General features: G+C 34.8%; 1 protein-coding gene and 1 long non-coding RNA gene across 3 annotated transcripts in view; one reads left to right on the top strand and one right to left on the bottom strand.

The window, feature by feature from the left end:
• USH2A (usherin) overlaps positions 1–20287 on the top strand; it is an 801829-nt gene that overhangs the window by 311420 nt on the left and 470122 nt on the right. Inside the window, exon 22 of the mRNA XM_055233796.2 lies at positions 13206–13336. Coding sequence (XP_055089771.1) covers positions 13206–13336 — 131 coding nt within the window. The remainder of the gene's footprint in view (positions 1–13205; positions 13337–20287) is intronic.
• Positions 1–20287, bottom strand: part of LOC129458148 (uncharacterized) — a 66699-nt gene that overhangs the window by 22554 nt on the left and 23858 nt on the right. For both annotated transcript variants that reach the window (XR_008649549.2, XR_008649548.2), the window contains exon 3: positions 13203–13331. This is a non-coding gene — a long non-coding RNA (uncharacterized lncRNA). The remainder of the gene's footprint in view (positions 1–13202; positions 13332–20287) is intronic.

The following is a 20287-nucleotide window of genomic DNA, read 5'->3' as shown; positions in this document are numbered from 1 at the left end:
CATGTATTTTGGTGAAAGCAAAGGCAAGTTAATGGAACTAATGTATCTTTAAGTTATTGTCTACTGTTTATTTTCTCTAGTTTTATGTTTTAATGTAGGCTGGTGTTTTCATTTCTTCCTTTCATTAATCCAATTTTTTCTTCCTTCTAAAAGTTAACTAGTATTTGTTGTTAGTTTTTTGTTTTGTTTTGTTTTGTTTTGTTTTAGAGACAGGGTCTCACTATGTCACTATCTTGCCCCGGCTGGACTCAAACTCCTTGGTTCAAGCCATCCTCCTGCCTTGGGCTCCCAAATAGCTGAGACTATAGGCATCTGATACTGTGCCTGGCTGGGTTTTTGTTTTGTTTTTGTTATTTTTAACATCATGTGATACTTGATTGACTTTTCTAAACCCATGGATTAATATCTGTTTCTAAAGTAAAAAATTGTTAACCTTGTTATTGAAGGCTAGAAATAGAAAATGTCTGGCTTAAAGGCTATCCTAAATTTTTGAAAAATTCTTGTGAGAAATCATCTCTATAAAGGGTACATTTGGAAAATACAGGTATATCTTTAAGTAAGAAAGATTCAGAATTTACAAGAAAAAAATATTGAATATGAAGATGATTAGACAATTGAACAAATATGTAGATAAATGGCAATTTTTGCAAAACATAAAATAGTGTTAAAAAGAGAAGAATTTATCACTGCTATCACTTACCACTGTTGCAGAGGTCTGATTAATGCAGTAAGAAATAGGAGTTTAAAAGTTGGACATAAATTGATCAGATAATTATTATTTTCTGATAATATTTCCTGTAAAATACAAGATAATCCATTGAAAATATAGAACCAGTTGAACAATCTACAAATTGACTGGAGTCAAGAGAAATATATATAAAACAGTTGCATTCCTGTTCTCACAAAATTACTCATAAAATAATTAGAAACTTCTGTTTCAAATTGGGATGTAGAAGAGTGGGAAAGAACTTCACTTTGATGGTAACAAGAAAACCAGACTAAAGAAATATCTTTTTCTATGCGTCTATCAAGGAGCAGCCAATGCAGAAAACCCTGGCTGAACTGAATTTTAGGAAGAAATAAGTGCTTCATAGGTGATCAGCGTGCTGTGACGGCTTCCATATTTGAGGCTAAACACTTGTTCAGACAGCAGAAGAGTATGCTACTGTCGACGGGGAGAATTTTTAAGGTCAAGAGGAAACCATTCACCCTTAGACAACAATGTGGCCTAGTAAGATGAAATTGGATCTAGAAGTCTAAATGCCAAAGCAAGTAGCTCAGCCCCAGGTTCCACTATTATCCTCCACACTTGAATTTTGCTAAGATAATATCAGTTGAAGAGGCCCTAGAAGTGGATTCCTATGAAATCTTGCCATGATTGGATTCCAGAATTACGAATAAATTTAATCCAAATATGAACCAAAAATATTTATAATCCCAGCCAAGTTCCATGCTAGCTCAAATATGGATAAGATCCAAAAGGTGGCATCACCAGTGGTTGAAGGTTGAGCTAAACACAAGTGAACTAAATATAATTAAAGCCCAACTTCAGTTCTACATAGTCAGTAGAAATATATCCACAGATTGCCAAATTATTGTAATTAGAAAGCAAAGAATTTAAAGCAAATATTGTAAACATTTTAAAAAATTTAAAGGTAAAATTCATATAATGGGTGAAAAGATAAAATATTTTAAGAGATAAACGATAGCTCTAGGAAGAAATAAAATGGAAATTCTAGATCTGAAAAGTATAAATTTACAATAAAAACTTTATTGGATAAATATACTAGCAAACTGGTCATTGTAGAATAAAAGATTAATGAATTTAAACACATATCATTATGAAGTAACCGAACAAAAATAAAGAGAAAAATAGGTTTAAAAAAAAACAGATTGATAACATGTGGAATAATATCAGGATATTTAACATACATGGAGATGTGGGTTCCAGGAAGAAGAAATAGGCAGAAAATATTTGAAGAAATAACTGTTGCTAAATATTCAAATTTGATGATGAAACAACCTAAAAATGCAAGACACTCAATGAATTCCAAGTAGAATAAATATAACCACATCTTATATACTCGCAGTCTAATTACTAAAAAAAAAAAGATTAAGGAAGTAAAAACCTTAAAATCAGCTAGAGAAAAGGAAAAAGGCACTACAGAGAAGAGAACAATGAAAGGAATGAAGGCTAACATTTTGTCAAAAATAATTGAGGCTAGAAGAAAATAGAATATCTTTAGAAACTTTAAAACACCAATCTCAATTCTATATTCAGTGAATATATTATTCAAAAATAATTTGAAAGACATTTTTAGATTAAAAAAATGAGTTACTATATCATGAATAGTCTTGCATTACAAGAAGGGCTAAAAAATTTTTAGGCTAAAAAAATACCAATAATAACTCAAATGTGAGGAAAGAATGAAGGAAGATTGAAATTAAAAATATGAATAAACAGAAAATATTATTAAAAATTCTTTTGAGGACATTCTATTAGTGAAAACAAGACATTTAAATATATTCTGCTGTTTACAACATATATAAAATTAAACTGTATGAAAAAATAGTACAAATAATTGGACAATGGTAAATGGAAGTAAGTTGCTGTAAGGATCTTATATGTTAAGTAGTATAATGTTAATTTGTGATAATATGTGTGTTAAGAATGCATATGATGATCCTTAGAGAGCCATTTTAAAAAGTCTAAAGTCTAGCTAGGGAGATGAAAAAGGTAGAAAAATGGAATGTTAAGGTAACTCCTCTAATCCATAACAAACAGCAAATGCAAAAAAAAAAAAAGAAGAAGAAGAAGAAGAAAGTAAGAGAGAATCCAAATAACAAGATAGTAAAATTAAGTTCAAAACATATTAATAATTATGTTGAATATAAATGCACATAACACAACAATCAAAAAGAATAGATTATTAAACTGGCTAAATAAGCAAGACTCATAAAGTGTGCACAAGAAACATACTTTAAGTATAAAAACATAAAAAGCTTAAAAGTAAAAGGATGGAAAAAGTAGACCATGAAACATTTATCACAAGAAAATGGTAGTGGCAATATTTATATCAGCCAAAATAACCTTTAAGACCAGTAATATTACTAAATAGACATTTTATAATGATAGTCAATTGGTTAAGAAGAAATTATCCTAAATGTGCTTATATGTAGTAATAGAGTTTCAAAATACATAAAGCAGAAGTTTACAAACTAAAGGACAAAATAGACAAATTCTCTCCTATATTTCGAGATTTTTAAATGACTTTCTTAGTACTTAATAAAAGAAGTTGATAAAAATCTATAAAAATACAGAAAAGTCAAACACACTATCAACAAACTTCAGTGACAGTTATTGTACATTCTATACAAAACTGGAAAATAGCTATTGTTTTTCAAATGCACATGGAAAGTATGTACATTTGAAAGTATGTACACTACAAATATTCTACAGCTAATATGCTGGGCCATAAAAGAATCTTAATGCATTTCGAAAGTTGAAGTCGGAGTATATTCTCTGTTTATATAGAATTAAATTAGAAATCAATCTGAGAATACTATCTGGAACTTTTCTAAATACTTCAAATTAAACAACACATTTCTAAATGCCCTATCAATGAAGAAAAAGGGAATTTTTTAACAATTAAAAAATAAAGTATAACATGAGCTTTTTGGAATGCACCTCAAGTAATGCCTGGAGAGAAATGTATAGGTTAAATGGTTATCTTAGAAGAAAAAAGTCCAAGGTTTCCTAACCTTCTGCTTAAAACAGGCAAAAAAGAACAAATTAAGACCAAAGTAATAAGAAATAAAAAAAATTAAGACAAAATTGGATATCAATTAAATAGAAACAGAAAGCAAAGCCCAGAATTGGTTTGCAAGAATGATAGGTGTTGGGGAGTGGAGAGTGGTAAGGGGAGAGAAGGAGGGGGAGAGAGAAAAGGAGAGGAAGAGAGAGAAAAAAATATTTTGGATTAATTTTAAAAATCTATCAATATGATTTACCACATTAATAGAGGAAATAGTATAGCAAAATATCATATTATCTCAACAGAGCTGAAAAACATTTCACGAAATCTTATACGTACTCATAATGAAAACTTTCAGCAAACTAAGAATAGGAGAGATAAAGGACCACTGCAAATATTCTACAGAATATGTGTGTGTGTATATATATATATATATATATATATATATATATATATACATATATGAAATGTACACCACAAATATTCTACAGCTAATATGCTGGGCCATAAAGCAGGCAAAAAGTATATATTATATATATTTATTATATATACTTGTATGTACTTAATATACTTATATATATTTTATATACATATATATATAAGTGAAATAGTGCATGTTTTGCTTTTAAGATAGGGATCAAGTTTTAGTTCAAACTTTACCAGTAGTTCTAGACACTGCTAAAACAATACGATAATATAAAAGTCATAAATATTGAAAAGGAAAAGAAAATGTATTTGTCATCGACACAATTTTGTATGTAAATACTTTGAACAATCTTTGAAAAAGTGTTAAAACTAATAAATGAACTTAGAAAGATTGCAGAATACAATGTTAATATAAATAAAATTAATTGAACATACTAGCAATAAACAATTTAAACAAATAAAGTTGGGTTTAAAGAATATGCAAAATATAGCACTTAAATTTAACAAAATAAATGAAAATATTTGTATAGCCAAAGCTATAAAACATAACTTAGAAAAATCAATGTAAACCTAAATAGATGAAGATTTATGATGTTTGTGGATGAAAAACAAAATATTGTTAAAATAGCCATTTTCCTGAAGTCGATTTATTCATTTAATGTAATTCCAATCAAAATTAGAGCAAGCTTTTTTGAAGAAATTCCCAACTTGATTCTACAAGTTGAAAGACCTAGAATATCCAAAATACTATTGAATAAAGTATTAAAAAAATGGCTGACTTAGCCGTCTTGTTTCAAGATTTAAAATAAAGCCATAATAATTAAGACTATAGTATTTGTGTAAGTACTGGCAAATTAATCAGAAGTAGACTCAGACTTCCAATGTCAAGTAACATTTGATAGAGCTAAGGCAATTCAATGGGGAGAGTACTATCTTTTCAACAAATGATACTGTATAGTGTATAGGAGTCAAAAAAATAATAAAGCTTGACCGCTATCTCACATCATGCATACAATTTAATTTGAGATGGGTTCATAGACCTAATAAATAAAAGCTGAAATTATAAAGCTTCTAGAAGAAAAATGAGAAAATATCTTGATCATCTTGGTGTTGGTAAAGATTTCTCAGGCAAGGTACAAACAAAGCACTCACCATTAAAAATGATAAATTCAACTTCATCAAAAATGTTAAGAAAATGATCGCCATTCTAACTGGTGTGAGATGGTATCTCGTTGTGGTTTTGATTTGCATTTCTCTGATGGCCAGTGATGAAGAGCATTGTTTCATGTGTCTGTTGGCTGCATAAATGTTTTCTTTTGAGAAGTGTCTGTTTATATCCTTCGCCCACTTTTTGATGGGGTTGTTTGTTTTTTTCTTGTAAATTTGTTGGAGTTCATTGTAGATTCTGGATATTAGCCCTTTGTCAGATGAGTAGATTGCAAAAATTTTCTCCCATTCTATAGGTTGCCTGTTCACGCTGATGGTAGTTTCTTTTGCTGTGCAGAAGCTCTTTAGTTTAATTAGATCCCATTTGTCAATTTTAGCTTTTGTTGCCATTGCTTTTGGTGTTTTAGACATGAAGTCCTTGCCCATGCCTATGTCCTGAATGATATTGCCTAGGTTTTCTTGTAGGGTTTTTATGGTTTTAGGTCTAGTATTTAAGTCTTTAATCCATGTTGAATTAATTTCTGTATAAGGTGTAAGGAAGGGATCCAGTTTCAGCTTTCTACATATGGCTAGCCAGTTTTCCCAGCACCATTTATTAAATAGGGAATCCTTTCCCCATTTCTTGTTTTTGTCAGGTTTGTCAAAGATCAGATGGTTGTAGATATGTGGCATTATTTCTGAAGGCTCTGTTCTGTTCCGTTGGTCTATGTCCAACAACGATAGTCTGGATTAAGAAAATGTGGCACATATACACCATGGAACACTATGCAACCATAAAAAATGATGACTTCATGTCCTTTGTAGGGACATGGATGAAGCTGGAAACCATCATTCTCAGCAAACTATCGCAAGGACAAAAAAACAAACACCACATGTTCTCATTCATAGGTGGGAATTGAACAATGAGAACACATGGACAGAAGAAGGGAACATCACACACCAGGGCCTGTTGTGGGGTGGGAGGAGGGGGGAGGGATAGCATTAGGAGATATACCTAATGTTAAATGACGAGTTACTGGGTGCAGCATGCCAACATGGCACATGTATACATATATAACTAACGTGCATGTTGTGCACATGTACCCTAAAACTTGAAGTATAAAAAAAAGAATAAAAACTTTAAATTAAAGAAAAAAATGAAAAGGTAAGTCAAAGACTGGATTAGGCTAGGTGTATGTTTAACTTAGAAAATGCCAAGCAGTTTTCCAAAATGATTGTTTAATTTTGCCTTTATGTTAGCAATGTATGAGAGTTTCCATTGCATTACCTGTTCAGCAGATTTTGGTGTTTTTAATTTTAGCCATTCTAGTGAGTATGGAGATGTGTCTCATTGTAGTTTTAATTTGCACTTCCTGGATGAACGATGACACTGAACATCTTTCTTGTGAGCGTTGATTATTTGCATATCAGAATTTTTAGTCAAGTGATTGTTTAGACGTTTTGCTCATTTTTCATTGGGTTGCTTGGCTTTTTATTGAGTTGTAGGATTTTTTTATATATTCTACATGTCCATTGTAAGAATTTAAATTTCTGATAAAAGATTTAAAAATCTATAGTAACTTTTTAGGAGCTTTTTCATTCATACTAGGGACTTGTATGACAGGTTCCTTCTCTTGATTTGGATTTTGGAAGGCAAAATTTTCATCAGCTGAAATGTATTAGTTCTTGATTTCTTTTTGTTCTTACAATAGCTTTGTATGGCTATTACCTGACAACTTCCAATCATTTTGAAATGTCTTACATTTTTCTGTATCTGCAATAACAAAGTTAAATTGACTAGAATAAAGGCGTTTGGATGGCTTTTTATGTTTCTTAGTTCAAGAGAGACACATGTGGTTTTTGAAAAATGTTTGTGTTGAAGTCTATACATACAGAAAAGTGCAAAAAGTAGCAGTGTACAGGCTGACCCGTTTTTATAACCTGGACAGCCCTGTGTACCCAGCACCCACAGTACAAAATAGAACACTACTGGGCCCCCAGTGGGCCTGCCTTGTGCCCTTTCTAAATCCCAGCCAGGATTACCTCTATTTTGACTTCTAACATCATACATGGGTTTTTTTCTGGTTTTGAACTTGATTTAAATGGGATCATACAGTATATATTCCTGTGTTCTTAGTGTCTCTTACACATCCATGTTTGTGAGATTCATCTATATACTTGTTCATTCTTATTGCTATATTTGTTGTTTATACAGTTGAGTGACATGTGTGTATGTTTCAGTTTGAAGGTGTAATAAAAGGTCTTGCTATAAACATACTTGTATATCTTTTGACCCTATGCATTCGGGTGGGGCTGGATATAGATCCAGGAGTAGAACAGCTGGATAAAAAGATACACATATCAAAAGATACAAGGATAACTTTTTTGTTTGTTTGTTTTGAGGCAGAGTCTCGCTCTGTCGCCCAGGCTGGAGTGCAGTGGCGCGATCTCCACTCACTGCAAGCTCTGCTTTCCGGGTTCACACCATTCTCCTGGCTCAGTCTCCCGAGTAGCTGAGACTACAGGCGCCCGCCACCACGCCCGGCTAATTTTTTTTGTACTTTTAGTAGAGACAAGGTTTCACATGTTATCCAGGATTGTCTCGATCTGCTGACCTCGTGATCCGCCCGCCTCAGCCTCCCAAAGTGCTGGGATTAGAGGCGTGAGCCACTGTGCCCAGCCCAGAAGTATAGCTTAACAGATACTGTCAGTTTTTAAAAGAGATTGTACACTCCAACTAGTAGTTTATGAATGTTGCATGTATAGATATTATTACATTATATATTATAAATTTAACATTTTACTTTTTAATTTAATATTATATATAAAATATATGTAATATATACCTGTGTGTATGTGTATATACACACATATACAGTAGTCGCACATATTTGGCTACACTTTGTGTTTCCTTTTCATTTTAGCCATTCTAATGGATACTTAGCGGTATTGCATTTCATTTTGCAGTTTTCAGATGACTAATGATACCAACCATCTTTTTCATATTTTTTTTTCTGGCTATGTATCTTGGTATCAGATATACGTATTACAAATTCTTCTCTCACTATGTCATTTGTCTTTTCATTCTCTTACTCATACCTTTTGTTAGCCAAAAGTTGTTAATTCTAACATGGTCTAATTTATCAACTTTTCCCTTTATGTTATAGCTTCACATTTATTGTTTAAGAATTATTTGCCTAATCCATGGCCTCGAAAGTGTATGATTTTTATGATTAAATTTTAAAGTTGTAAACCCTCTTACTTGAAAGTTAAATATTTCCATGTAGAACTTGGATTTTTCATATTTTTAGAATGTTAGGCCATGGATGTAAGTTTATTTTACACATCTCATGTATACCATTTGTACAAAGTATGTGTTCCTTAAATATTTCCTGAATGAATGAATATAGAGATGCATGAAATGCTCTATTATTTAAACACTAGAAAGAAAAACACTGAACTTTAGAACATTTCCTTTCTGTCTCATTTTTTGAAAATCAAAATCTAAATTTCAGCAAGTGAGAAAAGTATAATTTTCACTTGTCTGCCCATTTTAGTCAGTGTTTCAGCTTAACACAAACATTAAAAGCAAAAATATTTTGGCACTGCTGGGCTCTGATCCACAGTTCTTCTTATTCCTGGGCCCGGGATGGAAACACATTCATGAGGCAGAGAGGAAGACAAGTTCAACTACACAGCTGTATTAAAATTTCTGTTCTCCTGCGCCCACCACGTGTCCACTTTCATTTCTTTGGCCAACACAAGTCACATCACTAAGCCTAAGTCAATAGTTCAGAATCTGTAAATACATAGTCTTCTTATAGGAAAAGAGAGTGTTAATAATTTTGAATAATTATGCATGTTACCAATCTGTCTCATGGTAGAGTCAATAATATTTTCTTTAAAATGTTTTATATGTTAATCAAAATGTTATGTTTATATTTAAATGTATTCTTTTTTTATTTAGTTCATTTAAAGAATTGATTACATGATTTCAGCGTTTGGCTCAAAAGATAGAATTTATCTATATCTATGGCAATAATTAATTGTCAAGAATATGATGTTTCAGTGAATGTGTGCATTTTTAATTCCGTCATAGATTTTGCGCAAAAGACATTCATTATTTATTTTGGCAATGTAAAGAGAAAAATGAGAAGATTAAATTATTTGGAAAATGCTGTGGGAAAGTCTCACATACACCATCATATCCAATTGCCTTTTTTTATACTATAGCTTCCCTTCTTAAGAAATTTTCCTTGATCTGTGTGAAGTATTATATTTTAGTTGCACTAGCAGTGCATTTTCTCATATAAGCATAAAACTTGAAAATTAAATAACATATTTTAGAAAAACACATGCACTTGAATATTTCTTAAATAGTGCATAATTTTTATGAGATTCCCAAGTGTATCTTGTCTAAATATTCCTGTAATTCTTACTGATTTATTTTCATTCATCAGATTTCTCTTGAATTAAAGACAAGTAGTTGTCTTCGCAGATTGAGCAATTATTGATATCTTTCAACACCCAATTCCTTGTTTTTATTCTCCTCTCTACTGCCACATAGATGACTCCAACACACTGGTAGAGAGTTTTGCTCTCTTCATGTTCCAAATTACAGCTATTTTTGTGAAATAACCTCAAGCTGTGTAATTTTATAGGAATAGGTTTTATTATAATATATGATACCAAATATCACATAAAAAGTGGTGACAGAAAGGTAAGATTTCTCAAATAGAGTTACTCTGAACCATAGGGAGAGAAGCTTAAGAGAAGAAAAGAGTTGGTAGAAATATAATTGTTCTCTGCTCAGGTTGTAGACCAGACTTTACATCTATGTTTCTGCTGGTAGATGCTTCCTTTTATCTCCCTGGTCTACTCTAATAATTAATTTCTATGTCTCTCATTTCTTTCTCTACCAGATTTTTCTAATTCGTGTTCTGTACCCATCTTCTACTCATTCATTTCCTCGGTCCTTATCGCCTGGCAGTCAAGAGTCTGTCCATTCTACTCAACTGAAAAAGATTATGTCATTAACAGCTCCATAAGCTTTTCTTCATTTCTAATTATTCTGGACCTATTGGAAGTGTTTACACAGTTAACTAACCTTGCCTCCTTAAAGTTCCCTCCTATCTAGGCTTCCATTTTACAATATTATCTTGATCTAGCTTTATTCTTGCCCTTATTTTTTTCTTTTCTTAAATGTGGACATTCCATTAAAGGCTCTTGTTCTTTCTCTACAATCTGTCTCTTAGACATGGCTTTTGATAGGTGATTGCCAATTTATTTTCCTAGCACCATCTTCTCTTGTGATATTCAGTTTCTCATTTCCAAATAGCAGACAGAATTTTCTACATCATAAGTTCAGTATGCCTAAAACTAAAGATAATTCCTAACCCCAGATTTCCTTCCTTATCTGACATTTCTATTTCTGTGATTAATACCCCATTTTCCTCAATAATTGGTGAAAAGAATGGACCATTTTGCCCCACACCATCACCTCATATCAATATGTCTTAATGTGCCTTTCCCGATATGTATAGAGTTTATCCTTTCAATTATTAATTCAGTTACTTGTCTGTCCTTGTCTTATTCTCCCAAAGCACAGCACTCACCTCTTTTCTGTGTAGCTAAGTTATGTCTCCTCTCTACATTTCATCATCAATTTTGTTTGCCTTAGTCTCAATTTTGAAAATCCTATTCCTGCTCTCCACTCAAATTTTAATTTCTTCCATTAATTTATGCGATAAGTTTCAAATGGGTGGCTCAATCATTTCAGTGCACTTATTAGGGGAGATGAGAGAGAACAATACATCTAGTAGCAGTAGTCCAAGTGTGTTTAACTACTGAAAAGCAATTTGTTGGGGCAAACAATTCTATTCTGTGGAGTGGAAGAGTTACCAGGAAGGACTGCCTCCTGAATCTGACAGCAAGAACACAACACTCAAGCAGACCAGAGTAAGAGAAGAAGAGAGTGTGTAATAATGAGATATAAAAATCACTAGGACAAGTTTGTGGAAAATGGCCAAGAGCATAAAACATAGAAGATGGAGATGCAGAAGTCAAGAAGGCCAGGATAAATTTGATTTGCCTTCTTGGAAAGTCTAAAGCTTGTATCCTAAACTTAACCTTCGCTGTGACTAAAGGAAGGGTACTCTAAAAATAACTTAGAACACAGCATTCTTTTTCATCTTTGTCTTCTATACAAACTTCTCAAGCCAGATTGTACAGATGTGGTCTCACCTATTTCTCCAGATTTATGTAACTCGTTCCCTCACAACCAGCCTTCCTCAAACTCTCCATACCTCTAGGCCTTTGCACAATTCCCGCCAAATCCTTCATATTCTCTGAAAACAAGCTGAAGTATTATATTCTCTAAAACTGTCCTCAATTTCTTTTAATCAGGTATTTTGTATGTATCTCTATACCATTTATCACATCACATTACTTTTTTTTAATTGTCTTTTTTCTCAACTAGAACTCAATGCCAGTTACGGGCTTATTAGTTTTTCTTCTTTGCTGTGTAGCAGAGTACTATTCAACAAATGTTAGTGTTCCACAGATGTATGTTGAAAAAATGACAGTTCAATGTTCACCAAATGATAGCTGCTTTCCTGCCTTCAAATCCTAGCTAAAGTTTTTCTGTTAAGACATGGTTTCTGGGGTAGTTGCTGTCTATTGAATCTGAGTTAACCACCACCCACCTGTGTAGGAAATTTGGTTACCAGCCCAGCCTGAAGGAAGATCTCGTTCCTTTAAATTTTTATTATCCTGGCTGACTGTATTTTTACTCAAATCAGTATTCATTCATTATTCACTATTGTGTTCTTCAGATGTTATTTGATTTTCATATATGGTCTTGAGCTCTTATTTGATTCTTACAGGATAATTTGTTAAGACATGTACACTTAATATTTTCAACTAAACTGGAAATTCTTTGAAAACAGAGATTGTGTCTCTTGCCAGTTTTTATACATTAAGCAAAAAGCCTTACATAGGGCAAGAGCTCCATAGTATGTGTTGAGTACGTGGGATACTGAGTAGAGTGGAGATGGGGCCATGTAATGGTAGGACTGGAGATGGGGCCATGTAATGGTAGGACTGGAGATGGGGCTATGTAATGGTAGGGGGAAGGCATCATTCATAGGACTAGAGATGGGGCCATGTAATGGTATGGGGAAGGCATCATTCATAGGACTGGAGATGGGGACATGTAATGGTAGGGGGAAGGCATCATTCACAGGGCTGTTGCATATTGCCCCTGCTTCCTAAGCTGTGGAAATTTCTATGAGAAAAGAGCATTGTATATCCTATGCTATGCAGGGCTAGTATGTGCTCTGAAGGGTCAGTAAAGATCCCAAAATTCTGAAGGCTGCAAACCATTTGGTTATAGGATGGTGTTTCAGGAAATTACCTCTATAGGCCACTTCATGGCAGGTCTTTCCAATATTAACTTCTATTACCGAACTGATTCTTTAAACTTCATACATATTTTAAGCAAGACCCTCTGTGTTTCTTTCACTCATGTCAAAAACCCACTTATTTTTATGACTCTCTGATAATGTTTTCACATTGATACTCTGAGTATCCAATTTTGGGTTGACAATATGTCTTTTTAGGTTGATGAGTTTTGCATAAATTTAAACTTCATTATATATTGATTAGCAGGAACGCGGGCATAAGATTCCAAGTACTGAATGGCATTTAAAATGGGATATATTTAAAACCAAATGGCTTAGACCATGCGAGTATATTGCTGTGTATAATTTCCTGACTGTACTCACTACATCATAAATAATAATGAAAGTAAATGTACATTTATCAGAAAGAATCAACAAAACCCCAGCACTGATTTGCTGATCACACTTGTCTTACCAGGCATTAAGGCCAGCTTTCGAACAAAAGTGCCTGAAGGTTTGATTGTCTTTGCAGCATCACCTGACAATCAGGAAGAGTATTTTGCACTTCAGTTGAAGAAGGGACGTCTTTATTTTCTTTTCGATCCTCAGGTAAATGAGAAATCATAAAAATTAATATTTTTAAGAATTTAGTAGGTGCCTGGTACTGAGGTAAATACTTCTGTTTTCACACTGAATCTTCACTCAAACCTTGTAAGGTAAGTACTATTATTATCCCCATTTTGCCAATCAAGAAAATGAAACTTACAAAAGTAATGTGACTTGCCCTCAGCTAAAATAGCGGAGCTAACTTTTAAACCATCATGGTCCGACTGAGAATCTATGGGCTTGACAACCAAAATGCCACCTTATAATGAAGATTAAAACTTTTAAATAAATTTAAAGAGATCTATTTTTATTTTTCTTAATAGCAAAAAATCATGTCCCCTTTTCTTCCTTCCCTGTCTTTCTTTTTTCATTGTTTCACCAGCAAATATTTAAGTGTCTATCGGGTACTATTGTGCTGGGCATTGCAGACTACTATAGTTTTAAAGTTAAATATGACCATGCCCCTGCAAAGGATACAGTAAAATAATCAGTTTAAAATGATTGTAAATTGTGTCAAAATAAAGATTTAGGATTCTATGTGTTATAGGAACGTAAAATAAAGAAATGCATTGTTTTCTGAGTTGTCAATTTTCTCTGGAAATGTGATATTTAACTGAGATACAAATCAATGAAGAAAAGTTGGCCAGGACAAGAGCATATGTCTGTATGTGAGGGTGTATATTTCAGGTGGGGCAGTACAGGGGAGATACTGATCTCCACCTAGGAAGGTGCTGAGCATAAAGTTTCCAGGCAAAGTGAGCAGCAAATATTAAGGAAACAGCAAATATTAAGTTCCTGAGGTGGACGAGAACATGGCACACTCAGTACACTGAGATGAATCTCTTATGGCTGGGAACAGAGACAAAGGGAAAGGTGGTAGATTGAAAAGCTGGGTAGAAACCAAGTCATTTAAGGCCTTGTAAGCAAATGTGAGGATCTGAATTTTTCCTAAGAGCAGTGGGAAAGCATTGAACAGTTGTCTTCACTTGAGTTGAACAAATATCAGTGAGCATTTGATATTAGGTATTATATTAGGCGTGTGAGTAGTTGAGAAATGAGTAAGACTAAGTAAAATATATTAGCTTTCCATTTTCTCAGTTCTTCAACTTAAAACTGATGATCTAAATCACCCATTATGCTTGCCAAATAAATGTTTTACATTTTATTGGTAAAGCAGACATAACGTTCACCCTCTGTATCCAAGTTGCATCTAGGATCATGGACTGAGTGATCTGACTGAGGATCTCAGCCTCATGTACCCTGGAGATCCATTGACCTTAGAGAGGAAAGGCAGGGCCTATTGTACCAAGTGTATCTGAGGACCCTGCCAGACTCAAGAAGCAGGCCAAGGTCCTCCTGCTTTATGAAGCTGAGAGAGCCACACAGTGGCCACTCGAAGGACCAGGGACAGAAAGGCTCCCTCCTCATGACTTGACAGGGGTCTGCTAACTCCCTGGCTGGTGCACAGTAGGTCCTCAGACACAAAGATTTCTGAGTGTCCCCTAGTAATGCAGCTTCTTAAAGGATGCCAGCAGGTGGGCAGTGAGTAAGCAAAAGGAAATAGCATCACACTTAAGCAGATCCTGCAGCCAGAGGAAAAGGAAGAAGCAGCAGCTATCACAGAAGGCAAGACAGATGGCAACTGAAAAAAATAAAAAATAAATTTAAAAAAATCAGCTGAAGTTGATTCAATTACATAATGGAAAATATTATTTTTTATTTGAAAACTTTAAGTAGATTAATTAGAGGAGAGACACTTTGAGCCTCAGATTAGTAGGTCAGAAGATTAAGTTGAAGAAATCTCTCAAAATACATAAAAATGTGACAAAAACAAGAAAGATAGATACTACTACTGTCACTAAGAAATCAGAAGGAGAACAAAAAGCACATGCTCAAGAAAAAGAGGAATAACATAAAATGATGAAACAAAAAATAGGAGAGAATATCTGATTTAAGAGGGAATTTAGTATAAATCCATTGAAAAGACTCATCAATTTCCTGCCAAGATTAAGCAAAGCTGATACTTCTATGAGACCTCTTTGTTCCAGGCATTATTCTAAGTGGTCTCTCTATACATCAATTTGTACACTTACATACATACATACGCCTATACACACACACACACAGCCCTACACACGCACATAAACTCATTTGAACTTTTCAACAACTCTGTGAAGTAGATACTCTTAATATTCCCATTTTACAGGTGAGGAATCTAGGTCACAGGTAAGTTCATTTTTCCCCAAGTCACAACACTAATAAGTGACCAAGCCAGGTTATAAACACAAGCAATGGAGCTCCAAAGACCATGATTTTTGCTACAATGCTATACTGCTTTTCAACATGAAAGAAAGATGGTTGTTGATATCCATAAATTCAGAAAAAAAAAAATCCATCTCTGCACCAGGTTGGAAAGAAATATTTCAGTAAGTAACCTAGACAAAAGGAAAAATAACAGAGTCAGAAATATAAAAAGAAGAAGCATCAGTGAATAATAAATCTAGCAATATTAAGTTATGCCTAAATATTTAATGATAGAGTGACTAGAACTCTGTTTTACAGTGCCAAATAAGGATCTTTGAAATAGAAGTATAGCAAGGGCAAGAAAAAAACTTGAATAATCACTTGTTGCTAAAATTAGTAAGAATTGAAGGAGAGGAAAGGAGTGAATTAAAAGTTCTGAAGATACCAGCTTAGTGGCGGGGTGTGGGTGGAATAAGTGAATAGATTATACTGACGTTTTGTTTTCATGAAATAAATAGGGCAAATGTTTGATTTTAAATGTTGTAGAAAAATAAGTTAATACTAATTGAAAGTGTTCTTCAGGACATCCAAATTAACAAGGTTAAAAAGGAGAGCAAATGCTAAGTTAAAAAATCAACAAAAATCAGAAAAAGAAAGGGGAGAGTACAGTAAAATAGAAGACTGTCGATGAGAAAGAAAAATCTGGCTCTGCTTTTTCTCCTTCAACCTGTTAGTATCTGGAGATATTTAAGAAGAAGCCAGATGGAAAAAAAACTAATCACAGGACCACTTATTTATAGAGCTTTAAAGTATACAAAGTGAGTTCCTGTTAATGATCTCATTTCATTCTTGAAGTAGCCCCTTGAGGTTGATTTTGTTTTCATCCCTGCTTTTAGATGAAGTGGCTTAACTAGGGTCATAGAGTGGTTTAGGGATAGAACTAGCCCTGAATTCAATTATTTGAATAGCACTGAATTATTCCATTCAATGAAACTTTGCTAAGAATTTATTGGACTTCACGGTTATGCACTGGGAACACAGAAATGAACAGAATGACACTCATTGGAATTCTGGCCATTGGTTGTTCATCACAGATTTCGAGTATTTTTATAGCCACCCTGCTACCAAACATGGGACAGTCAGTGGAGAATTAATCCAAAAATGATTTCCCCAAATCTGAAGCATGACTGCCATCTCTTTGACATGTGGTGTTGCTATTTCTAAAGGATGCAATACCTTAAGACTCTGTAGGATAGAAGGGTAAAGGGGTCAAACTGCTTAACGGAGAATGGCTGCCAGGAAACTCATCTGGCAGGTCTAGTTGTTTTCATCTCCTTTACAGTGATCACCTGGACAGGCTGCTGCAAAGCGTGGTAACAGAATTCAGGGAAACATTCACAGGGCATTGCCCATCATTTCTGCCCCCTTACCCTTCTCATTCACACAATTGCTTAGAGTACTCATCACTGCTAATAGTTTTCCCAGTTGCTCTGTCCCTACCCTGTATAGCCAAACCCTAAGCTGTATACATCATAGTCCGTAGGTGCCAGCCAAGTATTAACAAAATTGTTAAAGCCGCTAGGCGTGGTGGCTATGCCTGTAATCCTGGCACTTTGGGAGGCCAAGGCGGGTGGATTACGAGGTCAGGAGTTCAAGACCAGCCTGGCTAAGATGGTGAAACCCCATTTCTACTAATAATACAAAACTTAGCTGGGTGTGGTGGCAGGTGCCTATAATCCCAGCTACTCGGGAGACTGAGGCAGAGAATTGCTTGAACCCGGGAGGTAGAGGTTACAGTGAGCCGAGACTGAGCCACTGCACTTCAGCCTGGGTGACAGGGAGACCCTGTTTCAAAAAAAAAAAAAAATGGTTAAAGCCAAGTTGGGGGCTAAAGGGAGTGAGGAGGGTTTAATGATGTCTAGTAAGTAAATTTTTATCTGAAATAATCTCTCTCCATAAGGTAAAAGCTGCTTGAGTTTTCAGGAAAGTGACAATTATTTTTTTTTTTTTTTTTTTTTTTTTTTTTTTTTTTTTATTATTATACTTTAGGGTTTTAGGGTACATGTGCACAATGTGCAGGTTTGTTACATATGTATCCATGTGCCATGTTGATTTCCTGCACCCATTAACTCATCATTTAGCATTAGGCGTATCTCCTAATGCTGTCCCTCCCCCCTCCCCCCACCCCACAACAGTCCCCGGAGTGTGATGTTCCCCTTCCTGTGTCCATGAGTTCTCATTGTTCAATTCCCACCTATGAGTGAGAACATGCGGTGTTTGGTTTTTTGTCCTTGCGATAGTTTACTGAGAATGATGTTTTCCAGTTTCATCCATGTCCCTACAAAGGACACGAACTCATCATTTTTTATGGCTGCATAGTATTCCATGGTGTATATGTGCCACATTTTCTTAATCCAGTCTATCGTTGTTGGACATTTGGGTTGGTTCCAACTCTTTGCTATTGTGAATAGTGCTGCAATAAACATACGTGTGCATGTGTCTTTATAGCAGCATGATTTATAGTCCTTTGGGTATATACCCAGTAATGGGATGGCTGGGTCAAATGGTATTTCTAGTTCGAGATCCCTGAGGAGTCGCCACACTGACTTCCACAATGGTTGAACTAGTTTACAGTCCCACCAACAGTGTAAAAGTGTTCCTATTTCTCCACATCCTCTCCAGCACCTGTTGTTTCCTGATTTTTTAATGATGGCCATTCTAACTGGTGTGAGATGGTATCTCACTGTGGTTTTGATTTGCATTTCTCTGATGGCCAGTGATGAGGAGCATTTCTTCATGTGTTTTTTGGCTGCATAAATGTCTTCTTTTGAGAAGTGTCTGTTCATGTCCTCTGCCCACTTTTTGATGGGGTTGTTTGTTTTTTTCTTGTAAATTTGTTGGAGTTCATTGTAGATTCTGGATATTAGCCCTTTGTCAGATGAGTAGGTTGCAAAAATTTTCTCCCATTCTGTAGGTTGTCTGTTCACTCTGATGATAGTTTCTTTTGCTGTGCAGAAGCTCTTTAGTTTAATGAGATCCCATTTGTCGATTTTGGCTTTTGTTGCCATTGCTTTTGGTGTTTTAGACATGAAGTCCTTGCCCACGCCTATGTCCTGAATGGTATTGCCTAGGTTTTCTTGTAGGATTTTAATGGTTTTAGGTCTAACATATAAGTCTTTAATCCATCTTGAATTAATTTTTGTATAAGGTGTAAGGAAGGGATCCAGTTGCAGCTTTCTACATATGGCTAGCCAGATTTCCCAGCACCATTTATTAAATAGGGAATCCTTTCCCCATTTCTTGTTTTTGTCAGGTTTGTCAAAGATCAGATAGTTGTAGATATGCGGCATCATTTCTGAGGGCTCTGTTCTGTTCCATTGATCTATGTCTCTGTTGTGGTACCAATACCATGCTGTTTTGGCTACTGTAGCCTTGTAGTATAGTTTAAAGTCAGGTAGCGTGATGCCTCCAGCTTTGTTCTTTTGGCTTAGGATTGACTTGCCGATGCGGGCTCTTTTTTGGTTCCATATGAACTTTAAAGTAGTTTTTTTCCAATTCTGTGAAGAAAGTCATTGGTAGCTTGATGGGGATGGCATTGAATCTATAAATTACCTTGGGCAGTATGGCCATTTTCACGATATTGATTCTTCCAACCCATGAGCATGGAATGTTCTTCCATTTGTTTGTATCCTCTTTTATTTCATTGAGCAGTGGTTTGTAGTTCTCCTTGAAGAGGTCCTTCACATCCCTTGTAAGTTGGATTCCTAGGTATTTTATTCTCTTTGAAGCAATTGTGAATGGGAGTTCACTCATGATTTGGCTCTCTGTTTGTCTGTTATTGGTGTACAAGAATGCTTGTGATTTTTGTACATTAATTTTGTATCCTGAGACATTGCTGAAGTTGCTAATCAGCTTAAGGAGATTTTGGGCTGAGACAATGGGGTTTTCTAGATATACAATCATATCATCTGCAAACAGGGACAATTTGACTTCCTCTTTTCCTAATTGAATATCCTTTATTTCCTTCTCCTGCCTGATTGCTCTGGCCAGAACTTCCAGCACTATGTTGAATAGGAGCGGTGAGAGAGAGCATCCCTGCCTTGTGCCAGTTTTCAGAGGGAATGCTTCCAGTTTTTGCCCATTCAGTATGATATTGGCTGTGGGTTTCTCATAGATAGCTCTTATTATTTTGAGATAGGTCCCATCAATACCTAATTTATTGAGAGTTTTTAGCATGAAGGGTTGTTGAATTTTGTCAAAGGCCTTTTCTGCATCTATTGAGATAATCATGTGGTTTTTGTCTTTGGTTCTGTTTATATGCTGGATTACATTTATTGATTTGCGTATGTTGAACCAGCCTTGCATCCCAGGGATGAAGCCCACTTGATCATGGTGGATAAGCTTTTTGATGTGCTGCTGGATTCGGTTTGCCAGTATTTTATTGAGGATTTTTGCATCAATGTTCATCAAGGATATTGGTCTGAAATTCTCTTTTTTGGTTATGTCTCTGCCAGGTTTTGGTATCAGGACGATGCTGGCTTCGTAAAATGTGTTAGGGAGGATTCCCTCTTTTTCTATCGATTGGAATAGTTTCACAAGGAATGGTACCAGTTCCTCCTTGTACCTCTGGTAGAATTCAGCTGTGAATCCATCAGGTCCTGGACTCTTTTTGGTTGGTAAGCTATTGATTATTGCCACAATTTCAGAACC

The sequence above is a fragment of the Symphalangus syndactylus genome, chromosome 19 (assembly GCF_028878055.3).
Source record: "Symphalangus syndactylus isolate Jambi chromosome 19, NHGRI_mSymSyn1-v2.1_pri, whole genome shotgun sequence".
Classification (NCBI taxonomy): domain Eukaryota; kingdom Metazoa; phylum Chordata; class Mammalia; order Primates; family Hylobatidae; genus Symphalangus; species Symphalangus syndactylus.
Note: the sequence above shows the minus strand (reverse complement) of the source record. Positions and strands in the feature narration are given on the sequence as shown.